This window comes from Equus caballus, chromosome 25, assembly GCF_041296265.1.
Source record: "Equus caballus isolate H_3958 breed thoroughbred chromosome 25, TB-T2T, whole genome shotgun sequence".
NCBI classification, from domain to species: domain Eukaryota; kingdom Metazoa; phylum Chordata; class Mammalia; order Perissodactyla; family Equidae; genus Equus; species Equus caballus.
In genome coordinates, this window is record NC_091708.1 from 23,815,293 (window position 1) to 23,828,303 (window position 13,011).

At 36.5% G+C, this 13,011-nt stretch overlaps 1 protein-coding gene across 2 annotated transcripts in view; it reads right to left on the bottom strand.

Annotated features, from left to right (window-relative positions):
• The window catches only part of SVEP1 (sushi, von Willebrand factor type A, EGF and pentraxin domain containing 1), a 167,132-nt gene that overhangs the window by 67,284 nt on the left and 86,837 nt on the right, over positions 1-13,011 (bottom strand). For both annotated transcript variants that reach the window (XM_001916149.5, XM_070251692.1), the window contains exons 14-18: positions 12,753-12,861; positions 8,936-9,100; positions 8,172-8,405; positions 5,530-5,691; positions 4,062-4,223 (exon numbers count right to left, since the gene is read on the bottom strand). In XM_001916149.5, the coding sequence (XP_001916184.3) occupies positions 4,062-4,223; positions 5,530-5,691; positions 8,172-8,405; positions 8,936-9,100; positions 12,753-12,861 (832 nt within the window). The remainder of the gene's footprint in view (positions 1-4,061; positions 4,224-5,529; positions 5,692-8,171; positions 8,406-8,935; positions 9,101-12,752; positions 12,862-13,011) is intronic.

Below are 13,011 nucleotides of genomic sequence, written 5' to 3' on the forward strand. Positions count from 1 at the left end.
AGAAAACTAATAAAACTATGAAGACAGAACATAAGGATGTAGTTACTCAGGATATCAGCATACTTATCATTTAGGTTTTGGATTCTTGATAATAAAAATTAGTAAAGCAGAAATAATTACCAACATGGTTGAAAAATTTAGAGATGCACTTGAGGCTCCAGGGAGCAGATACTCCAAGTAGTGCATCTTTTTTTTATTGGTATGACAACAAACATTAAATAAACAATAAAGCATCTGTGGTCATCTCAAAATGTTTAGATCAAAGTTCTTATGCAGAAACAGCCAGCCAAATCTTTTGCGAAAGAGTTCTTTTACAACCCGAACTGACAAAAAGTCAGGAGTTGAATCAAGAGATGGTAGAAGATATCATAGCTACTAACGCTTATTTAGAAAAAAATATTTCTTGTAGCTACATTTGTTATATTCATGAAAAGTTTTAAACTATAAGTATCTTTGTTTCACCAAGCATAGATTAATCTGCTCTTTGTCACTAGATCTCAGAGTTATAGACAGGTCTTTGCACAAACATATTTATAAACTTGTTGCTTTCAAAATGAGTTTTCTGAATCTCGAGTTTCCAAAAAAAATGATTGCTCATTTGGAAAAGATACCGTCTAAACAGCTAATAAAAGTAGTTAATTGAAAGCATGAATCTTCCACTGGTAAAGGTATAAATCTTCTGTCTGAGAGAATATCTATGAGTGTGTATGATATGGCAAAGATATAAATTCTGTCATGGAAACCGAAGATGCTATAATGAATTAAACTGTTTTTTACATATAAGCTTTTTCAGCACAATCTTACCCTCAAAAAGAAAAAAATGACTACGCCCCTAAAAACTGACAGAATGTCAAAAATTACGCTAAGATATAATAGCAAAAACTTAAGATTAAAAATCATTAAGCTGGTTGGCTTCTCAAAACAGCCAACACGTTGTTGTGATGTGTATACTTCACTTTTTGGCATAGAAAGTGTAAAATAACTTTTCACGTGAAAATTAGTTTAAATTACAATCCAAGGGCAGACAATCGTCATCAGAAATATGCTTTCCAGGAATGGGCAATCAGCATTTAATGCATTATTTATACATGCACTAAATATATATATGGAATAAATATATATATAGCATGTGAATGCATAAACAGACACACATAATAATAGCACTATCTAGTACATAATAAGTATTACACACGCACACATGCATACATATTCAATCCTAATGGACTCATTTCATAAGAAAATAGAGGAGAAAGTTTCATTTTGAATCTTGGCCAAAGAAAATTGGTTTCTGAGTCAAGAAAAATGGGACAAAATCCTTATAACTTCTTCTATTGTAGAGCGAGAGGGAGAAAGAAAGAAATCTAAGTATGTCAAAAGTGATATTAAAATAGAATTAAAAATGGTGCATAGAAATGACCAGGGAAAAATGTAATCCCACATATCTGTTCCTTGATGGTGTTAACACATACAGCCCTGGAGCCAAGTGGATTTCGCCCTTCAAATGGGTTTCCTAAGACAAAGTCAGGGATCACAGTCTTTCATCCTGAGTCTCCTTTTAACTTGATCCTTGAGGGTCAGGGTAAGAAATGTTGTCATCCTCGTCCAAAAATAATCTTTCCTAATCCTATGGGACCACATGTGAAGAACACCATCACCAAAAAATCATTGTGAGATTTATTCTTCAGATACAAATAATTTTAAAAAAATGAAAAATTTCACACTCTTGAGTTTTTAACCATACACCCAAGAATGTTCAACATCCTAAGTAGTGATAAAAAATGAAATGTATAAAGCATATAATATTACTTTAATACAGTATTCTACTTAAATATAATTGCTGTGCCAATTAATGATATTTTAAGTTCAACATGTTAAAGAATGCAAAAAATAACAAACTGTACATGCTCATAAAAATAAATCAATACAAAAAAAAGAAAACAAGAAAGAGAGAAAGGAAAAGAAAGAAGTTTAAAACTAAGAAAAGAATATATAAGGGACTGTTTTAGAACTCAAACACACTTAAGTTTAAAGTGAAATGGTATTTATCCAGCACCACAGGAAAGAGTGTTGAGTTCTGTTATTCCCAACTCTCACTCGTGGCAAGCAGAATGTGGTTAAACTTGTGCTAGGAATATCAGGACAAATGGGGCAGTTACCAGAAATTTAGAGACTTTCTGGGAAGCATAATTGCTTAATTGCAATAATTTCATATTAGACAAGCCTCAAGGCTTATTTGGAAAGCTAAAGGAAAAAAAATTGTCAAATATGAATTTGTCTCCCCGTAAAAATTCTAGCTGCTTTTTGTGGTTGGAGGGAGAAAGAGAAAAAAGCAGAGAGAGACAGAATCTTTTACTGCAGACTTTCTCCCAAAATTAGTTTGTGTATTGACAAAAATAAGAGTCTTTCGTAGACCTATTTCAACCATAATGTCAAGCCGTGTTGGATTTTTACTTTAAAAAATCCAAAGCTGGTATTACACAACAGACATAGTTTATGAGTTTCAATTAGGTTCCAGTTAAATTCTCTTCTCGGCTCTTTAGTGAAACATGAGGTCTATGAATGCTACTTGCCCAATTCCTTAGGTCCAAAAGACTTTCATCTACTGTGATCCTACTAGACTGAGATAATTTAAACAGACAGAGTATATAAAAGCCTGTAATTCACAGTATGTTTTCCCTGTTTTCTCCCTGCAGCCCTTAACTTATGAAGACTACATCTCCCAAGATACAGTGCTGCACACTCCCCTCCCATACCACACAAAAGTATCTTACGAAGCTGTTTTCTAAGAATGCGTCTCTACCTGGATGTGGATGTATATATGATTGGAGTGTAGTGAGGGTGGGAGGGGTGTGTGTGTGTGTGTGTGCGCGCGCGTGCACTTATAGCTTGAGAGAAATGGGGAACCAGCAGATTGGTTTCTTAAAAACAACACTCTTTCAATAAGGAAACAGCTTTTAAAATTTCAGATTGCCATGGATCTTAGGTTTTTAAATAAAGGTATAGAGAATGGAGAGGATACATAATTTTTTGAAAAGTTATCTTTCAGCGAGGCATGCTTGTTCTGTTCCCAGCAATGTAGCACGGGTAGGCCAAGTACTTTTTATTTTTAATCCAGTTCTGTTGACTTTGCAAAAGGGTTGCAGTTTTTTGGAGTTTTGGGCAGCAGGCTGACCTTGACTGTTCGTCCTAGTTTCACTGTCATTCTAAGATTTTATGTCTTATTTTTGTTTACATCTTCCGGTTTTTACAGTGCTGCAAAACTGTACTTGGTAGGGATGTTGGAAACATTTGAAAATTGTAACTCTAATCTTTTTATTTCTATGTAAACCAGTGGTTCTCAACATGTGGTCCCTGGAGCAGTAGAATCAGCATCACGTGAGAGATACTTAGTTAGAAATGCAAATTCTCAGGTCCCACACCAGAACCACTGAATTAAAAACTCTGTGTTTTAACAAGCCCTCCACGCTGACATCTGAGAACCCAAACTAGTGGCTCTCCACTCTTCCTGTCACTTTAGAATCACCTGGAGGAACTAAAGAAGAAAACCAAGGCCCAGACAAGTTAAATCAGAATGTCTATGGGTGGAGATTGGGCTTCCGGTTTTTACAAAATACTGACGCAAATGTGAAGATGATTCTAATGTGTAGCGAGAGTGGATAACCACTGATCCAAATCTTCAAACTGTAGGGAATGAAACGTCGTAATTCACAGAAGGTGTTTTTAGAGTTTCAAGGAACCTTAGACAGGATTTCATTTTATAAATGAGGAAACTAAGTTCCTGGTTGAGATGGATTTCTACGATATCACGAAGTTTATTAATGTTGGGACCTGGGACCAAGTCTTGTACTTTTGTGTTCCAAATAACACATGCACAGTGTTTATATCGCTAGTGTTTATACTTCAGTATTGACTGGCTGAATAAAAGGCAGCTCTCCATAAAGAGACAGTTATTTACATTCTTTGCATACAGTAGACATATGGTTTTACTGAAAATATTTCACTGCTCCATGCACAGAACCTAGTAGGTTTGGAGAAATATCAGTGTCTAAGGGTTTGATAACCTCCACAAGCAGCAATGTCCACGGCTCCTCTTTTCACAGTTGAAGTGTTTTCTGGGCAGAAGAGGCAGCTCCGGGAACCAAATGCTGGCTGATAACTACCCAGCGGACACGATTCACAGGTTTCAAGACCATTTGATGAGTAGGTGCCTTGTTTACACTGAGCTGAAAAGAAAAACGTAATATAGTTAATAATGATGACATTAGCTGTACAAAATGAGCACCGTGTAGGATAGGCGCTCATTTTAGGGTATTCCAATTTATTTAGGACAGAATGAAGGACATGAAGAACTCAAAGAATACGCATTATATTTTAAATTTCCCCACGCTTCTATACATGAATAAGTTTTAGACTCATTTCTAGTAATGTCTGTTATCACTTAGCACTTAGTGTTTGACACATAGAAAGTATCAATAAATCGTTCTTGAGTGAAGTTAGAAATAGGCATTTCAGAAAGGCTGTACACAGGGAGCTTGTTCTTGTTCTAGTTCTCGTCTTGTACACTGTTCTCTTGAGTGACCAAAACAAAACCCCAAATAGGGCTCAAGCCTCATAGCTACGCTGTCACTCTTGTTGCTCTAAATAAGAACGGGCCCTCCTGTCTGCCCCTACCTACAGACACCATTTCATTTGAGGGTTGGTGGAGTAGAAAGTAAAAGTAGTCTTAGCATCAGACCCAGAGAGGTTAAGCAACTTCCTAAAATTCACAGCAACGGTTTTGCAGCAGAGCCCACAAAGGACGAGGGCCAAATTCTCAGACTCCCAGCGCACCATCCTTTCCTTCTGCCCTTGTCCTCCAAATGACTCTCATGTTCAGCATTGCTAACAATTTTTAATGCACTTCCAATCACCTAGAACTGCTCTCGGGTTTGTTTTTTTGCCATTAAGCATCTACACCTGCATTTGCAACAACAGCAGGAAGTCACAATTTTGAAATTCCTTCTTTTAGGTATGTCTTACTCTAAGCTTAATTATGAAAGAAAATGTTTCCATCAGGAACGCTCATTGAGAACAACAGTAAAAATATTTTGAAACCATTGAATATTTTAGTAGCAAGAATAAGTGCCTATGCGCCTGTAGTTATTCATTCCAAGTAAATGGAGTTTGATTTCATCACACCAAATATTATTCTAAGAAAAACAATCTAATGATTGCTAAGAGTCATGAAAGTCCTCTCCACCGACTGATGTGAGATTCAACCAAAAATCCAGGCTAATTGATGACTGTGGAGTGGAGTTACTGACAGTGGGGTTTGACTTAGGGCAGTGCAATGTTTCCAAAAGGGAAGATAAATGGACTTCTTATAGTGGGGAAACATTCAGGTAATATTTTATAGTTAAAAGAAGGAAAAAATAAATTAATGAAATAACTTTCAGTAATGGTCTTACTTCATCCTATCTGCCACTTAGATTTCACAACTGGAAACATAACTGAGGCTTCTTCGGGGCAAAATGTGCAAGAAGTGTCTACCTTTACACTCAGAGCTGCTTCTTGAATGGAGATACTCCGTGTAAGTCCCAGGCGGACAGAGTTTGCACTCGAGTTGCCCTTCTTCATCTTGATAGGATCCCATCAAGCAGCTTTCACAGACAGAATGCTCCAGGGAATAAGAGGTTCCCAAAGGGCAATTGACTGAAGAGAAAGCAAACAGGAAACACTGAATGCAGGAAACTTTCAAGGGAAGCAACGGAACACACTCAGTTCTCTTTTTCTAAGGCGTGAAAGCAATAAAGCATGCTTCCAGGCCCTATTGTTTATGGGTTAGAATCTGCTGCCAGAAATTTACTCACAAGCCAAACCTTCCAGAAATGCATTCCTAGAAACTAACAATAGTGGAAATTTTTTTTTTTTTGAGAAAATGCAAATTCTCGTTGACCAAGCTTAGGGCTTATATGACGGGGGCTTTAAAGTGTGAGTTAAACCTATGATAAATCAGATTACCCTGGGAAACACACAGCTAACCAAGAAAAGGCTGCTGGAAGAAAAGGATAAAACAATGAACATTTAGGTTAATTTGAGGCTTTAACATATTAAAAATGGTGGGGGCTAGCCTCGTGGCCAAATGGTTAGGTTTGTACCCTCCGCTTCGGCGGCCCAGGGTTTTGCTGGTTCAGATCCTGGGCGCTGACGTGGCACCGCTCGTCAGGCCATGCTGAGGTGGTATCCCACGTGCCACAACTAGAGGGACCCACAACTAAAACATACGACTATGTACTGGGGGGATTTGGGGAGAAAAAGCAAAAAGAAAAAGATTGGCAACAATTGTTAGTTTAGGTGCAAATCTTAAAAAAAAAAAAAAGTTTTCTTAGGGACTGGCCCTCTGGCTGAGCGGTTAAGTTCCTGCACTCCACTTTGGCAGCCCACAGTTTCACTGGTTCAGATCCTGGGCGCGGACATGGCGCCGCTCATCAGGACATGCTGAGGTGGTGTCCCACATGCCACAACCAGAAGCACTCCCAACTAGAATACACAACTATGTACCGGGCGGCTTTAGGGAGAAGAAGAAGGAAAAAAAAAAAAAAAAAGATTGGCAACAGTTGTTAGCTCAGGAGCCAACCTTTTAAAACAAAAAACGTTTTCTTAGCTCTTCCTCTGAATGGTTCCCCTTATGAAACTGACCGCTTTGTCTACTCCAGCATCATTTCTAGAAACCAAAACAGGCAAAGGTGATGAGCCTAAAACAGGTGAGTTAAGTAGACCCCTGTCTCTGCTTGCAGGAATTACTGCCCACAGGCATCTTCAGAACTACGGGTGTTGGGGAAACAGGCCAATTTTAGGACCCTCCTTCCTTGGAGGTTTGGTCCACTATTTGGCAGGCTTGGAGTGGCTCAGAAATTCTGAGACCAAAGTGGGACGTTAAACCCACTGAAAAGGCTGCTAGCAAAGATAGTATCCTTATAGAGGGGATGCTTGAAATTAGCACCTACGTGAGTCTGAGATGTTAAAGAGTGGAAGGATTACCTGGGAACTTACTAAAAGTGCAGATTTCAAGCCCCCGCCCCCAAAATGTCAGATGCATTAGTTCTGGGATGGGGCCTGAGTCAAGATGCATTTTAACAAATACTTCAGGTGATGCTGACAAAGGTAGTCTGAAGACCACACTGAGAAATGCAGAATGTCTATCAAGGTGACTCCTGATTTTTACTCACAAAGCCGGGAGGAAACAAGAGCAGGCTTGGAATGACAATTTTAATGTGCTTTTGCTGGCTGAGTTCATCACACTATGAAAAACCCAACTGAGCTCTGGAAATAGCAATAAGAACAGTTGAGGAAGGTTTTCTGACCAGGACGCAAGATCTTATGCCTACAGACAGACTAACACAAGACTCATGCCATTTGGTTCAGTTGAGTGTAGAGAGTCTGGCTAGAGGAGATTCCACTATCTATAAACGATGACTTATTTGGAAACAGGCTGGAACTGACCCAGTTTGTGGCAGTCTAAAATAGGAGTTAAAAGTTAAGGGGCTAGGGGGAAGGAGAAAGGGGAGTGATTGCTTGATGGGTATGGGGTCTCCTTCGGGGGTGATGAAAATGTTTTGGAACTATGATAAAGGCGATGGTTGAACAACACTTTGAACGTGCTAAATGCCACTGAACTGTACCCTTTAAAATGCTTAATTTTATGCCATGTGAATATGGCATTGGCTTCCTGAGTGGGAATCTTAGTGACATCACCTAACTGTCTTAATGGGTTAGATTCACTGGATAAATTTTTAGTCTCTCTGGCCCCAGTTTTCTCATCTATAAAAAGTGCTTAATGATAGTGGTGCCTCACCGAGTTGCCAAACAGGATTAAAAACAAGAAGTGCTCAGCCAGCATACAGAAATGGTCAAAAAGTATTAGCTATTATTGGAGATGCTGCTGAAAGCTGTGAGGTCTAAAGATGTATAAATAAAACTAAGATTTGAGTCCTTCACCTAAAATAGTTTTCTTGTCCTGACCAAAAGTGGCTACTTAGATTCTTGAGACAAAGTAGTAATAATAATAACCACATAACAGTAGCAAAATGTCTGTTTCTCTTTAATACTCCTTTATAGTTGTAAAACGGCTCTACCCATCTCATTTGACACAATAGGCCCCAAATATTTTTGATTTCACGGAAAACTCTTACCACACATACGCCCTCTCAGCACTGAGCCTGGTCTGCAAAAGAGGAAAGCCTTTTCTGTTTCTAAGGAATTGCTGTCGGCTACAAGCATTTCAGATGCAAGCTGAAAGGAATACATGGGCTCCTTATTGAGGGTCCTTTTTAGTCGATTTGTGATAGTTTCCAGTGTCTTAACGAGTCGTTGCTGATTTTCCAATTCAAGGGTATCATTTCTTTCCTCGGGTAATGGCACACTAGCTGAGATAAAAACAAGACAAAAAAAAAAAAAAACCATAACACACACACACGGTGTTTCAGGAAGCCATTTGTAGTTAGTTTTTACCAAAAAGAAATAGCATATTAAAAATTTTTACAGAAAAATAAGCTCAAACTTAACTACTACTTACTGAGCAACCAGCACATGGATAATATTAAGAACGATGCAATTTGCTTTAATCCCTCTCTTGTATGCTGGATCTACACCATCTTTTTGCAGAGTTCTTCACTATAGCATATTAAATTCCTGTAAATTCTTGCTTTTTAAAAACATGCCTTAGTTCATCATGCCGAGATGAGAACAAAGCAGGGTGCTTATTGCTATGAGAACCATAAAATACATCTATGATATTAAATTGTAAAAAATGACAAGACAGGTAATGGTGTGCCCCCTAATTTTCACTTCCAGGGTCATTTCCCGATTATCACAACCAATGGAAGATTTGAAACATAGGTTTCCGACCAAGAATTTCACATCATATTGTTTTTACAAATAGAAAGTCTATCCTTACCTGTGATGTTAAAAATTAACTTGATTTTGTGGTCAGATAACGGGGCATTTCTTTTGCTCCGTGAAGATCTGGCTTTGCCAGCGCCCGTGGGTGTTTCTCGCACAGCATCCAAGAAGTCATCGTAAGAGTAATCCAGTCTGTTAGCTGTGCCCCAACCACCCGGTCCTGAACAGTCGGGGCAGAGAAACAAATGACTCTACAGGTGTATTTTTATCAGCTTTTAGGTTCCATTGTTAAGCCACAAGTCAAATTGCCTTGATCACTGCTTAATTGCCCATAATGTACCTCGTACACGGTTTCATCTATAATCTTCTATTGTAATTTTTAGGCAGTTCATATTACATGTAGATTACCAATGAATTACATTAAAAGTAGAAAGACCCAATTAAATGAAATGTCATTTCCCTCCCCCAAAAAAGAACTCCATTCTTCTCATTAGTAGTCCTCTACTACAAAAAACTGTGTTCAATAATTATTACTATATTTTGAATTCCATCAATAAAAATTTTGTGTAAAAAAAAGTAGAAAAGTCTCTGTGGAGCTACATAGGCAGTTAAATTATTCAATCTTTGATTTAATAGTTAATTATCTTTGCTTCAGAGATAAAGAGAACTCTATTAATCAACTCCTATTTCCCTTCAGGGTTTGCTCCTTTTTTTTTTTAATATCATCTTTATAAAAATGCACACAAGCAGATTTTCTTTTGTGAAGATTATTCAAGATATCTGCCTATCTATATCATATTTTACAGGTGGGGTAATTTCTGAACGAAGCATATAAGTTAAATTTTTACATATGTATATATAAAGCAAGCATGCTGGAGGCAACATGGATGTGTGCGATTCTTTAGATGACCTTGATATCATTGTGATCAACTGCCTGGTTTCAGATTGTGGCTTCTCAATGTACACGGTATGGCTGTACGATCTTAGTTAAGTTACTTTCATCCCTCTAAACCTCAGTTTCTTCATTTATAAATTGAGATAATTATTCTAAACTCATAGGTTTGTTTGTGGAATAACAGAGACAAGTTTTGCAAACCATCTAGCTCAGTATTTGACTCATCCTGAACCTCAGGAAATGATACTAATATTGGTCAGAACACACTTGTTGCATATTTATATGCTTTAAACATCAGATTCTATTTATACGGGCCTGTCCACCTAAGTAAGTTGTTTTTTGAGAGGTTTTTTTTGCTTAATTTATGTTTCTGGCCATTACAATTTGCTGGGATCAATATTTTTATCACTTGAATGTTTTTCCCACATGCATTATGTAGCTATTATAGAAAAAAACCCCAGATGAGTAAAAAGAAAGATATAAAAAATTATCTACAATTTCACCACATGGAAATAACTATCATAACATTTTAGGCAAGTTTTTTTTCTATGAATTTATAAACATACACACACATATATATATACATTTATGCATACATACATATATGTATAACTGGAATAAAAGTAAACATACAACACTTTTAACAAAACAAGATTATACTATGCATATATTATTTGGTAATCTTTTTCCAAATTTTCTCAACAATATATTATGGTATTTCTACGTCAAACAGTTTAATAATATTCTTTTCTACGGCTATACCACAAACTAATCAGGTTTCTATTTTTAGACTTTTAGGTTATTTCAAAGTTTTAGAACATCCTTGTATATACAATATTTCATAAAATGTAAGACACCATCAATGAGAAGACACATCCCAATTTCAGAGATGTCCAAATGAAAAACGTGCATCTTAGAATTTATGAAATGTAGTATATCTTTGCACATTGGCATGATTTTTATCTCAAGAAATATTCTTAGAAGTGGAACTTCTTGGTCTGAGCATTTTTAATCTTTTCGATACGCATCACCAAATGCCCTCCAATTTTTCCTCTGCAAACAATACATGAGTATGATTTTTTTCCCTACCCCCTTGCCAACTTTGGGTAGTATGATTGTTATTGGAATTTGTTAATCTGACAGGTCAAAAATAGCATCTCATTTGAGTTTTAATTTGAATTACATGATTATTATGAGGTCAAACCATCTTAACATATTTATTGGCCTTTTGTTTTTCATACATTATGACTTGCCAAGGTGTTGTAAATATTACACTGATCTTGTTACTCCCTATTGTAAAGACATTCAAGGAGGAAGGCTTGTTTCTTAGGATCACTTGTACCATACGCCCATGTCTGAATCTAGAAAACGGCCATGATCAGATGACAAATACCTCCCATCTCAAAGCTTTATAATGACAACTGACTCCCTCTATGTGAAGCTTTGTATCTGCGTGACCTCCTTCAACAATCTGGGAGGGGAAACCTGGGTCATGTGTGATAGAGAGGGATAGTTATTCCAGATGTGCCACTGCCAACTCCACTTTATATTATTCTATCTACAACTCTACTGTCCATTATCGCCACTGAGAAGTTGTACATAATAGTTAAAAATGGAAAAAAACTCGAATTCTACCAAAAGGAAATTGTTTACATAAATTATGGCAAATTGATTGATGAAATAATATGTGGCCATTAAAATTGTACTGCAGTACAATATTTAATGACATAAAAATGTCATTAAATAGTACGAGCATATATATACACACACTCATCCAGTTATATCTATATTAATATATTAACAGAAATTATTTCTGGGATTGTAGGTTATCTTGATTTCATTCTTTGTTTTTAGCATTTTTCAAATTTTTGCAATAAACATATATGCACAAATAATGTTTTTAAAATTTAAAAAGTCTAAAGCAACAGTCAGGATCACTCAATGCTGAATCACTAAATATATTACAAATATGATTAGCGTCTGAAATGAAAAGGATGTCTGCTGTTGTGTGAATTAATACTATCTCAAATAACCTTCTAAGCACTTTACTTATACTTGTACTTACTCATTTAGTCCTTACAATAGCCCTAGGAGTTCAGCACTCTTTTATACCCATTTTATAGGAAGAAACTGAGGCACAGAGTAGTTTAATAACTTGTTCAAGACCACACAGCTAGTAGGTGGTGAAGCCAAGATTTGGACCTAAGTAGTTGGACATAGAGTCCATGTGCTGCTTAGCCATGACACTATTTCATTATCACTATTATTTTTTTAAACATTATTCTGGAAGTTCTGGACAGTTCTATAAGAATGAAATAAAAATAAGTATAATTACTAGAAAGGACGATGATTTTGCTTATCAAGAGACACAATTGAACTCTCCCAGAAATATTAAGGCAGTAAGCTAAATGGCCAGATAAACCAGCAAAAAAAATCACATACCATACTTTAGAATAACTGTATTAAAAGTTATATGTTAATTATATCTCAATGAAGAAAACATCAAAATTCCACTTGACGGTGTGTTAGACTTGAATAGATTGAGTCTTAATGTACTCTGGGTGAGGAATCTGAATATTTAACATGTGAAACTGTTTTAAATTAATTGCAATCTAAATTGAATGCCATATAAAAATTACTGTTAGTACTTTATAGCTACTACCATTCTCTAAGATATCATATCAATATTTGAATTTTAGAATCATAATTAGTTTTGATGTAGTTTTAGTGACTTAGTTTTCTTAGTTTTATCATCCTGAAGAGTTTTGGATAATATTTTGAAATAATTTATTTGATACCCCAAATTTAATATATCCATAACGATTATTAGGCACAGAATTGAATTATCCAGTCATCCTCTAAGATGATGCATAAAATAATAAAAGTTCATTTTTCTAGTTTGCCCCGCTCTTCTGGAATTAGTTTCTTATTTTTCAGATCAGTCTTGCAAACTACTGACACTAAAGAATTTAATTACCAATTGCAAAGCCATTTTCATATTCATAATTATATTCGAGGCAATATTTTTTGGTCAGGTCCTCCAGTCTGCAGTCAATGTCATCAGCATCACTACAAAATGATGGGACCTGCATATGAAAAATGAAGAGGACAAAATGTAATTCACATCTGTATGCTTTGGATAAGCCCTTGGCCACCCTGGCCTTCACATCTCCATCAGCAGGAGGTAGGGGAGGGTCCCAGAGCTCTGCCTGTTCTTGAAAAGGCTCCTGACCCTC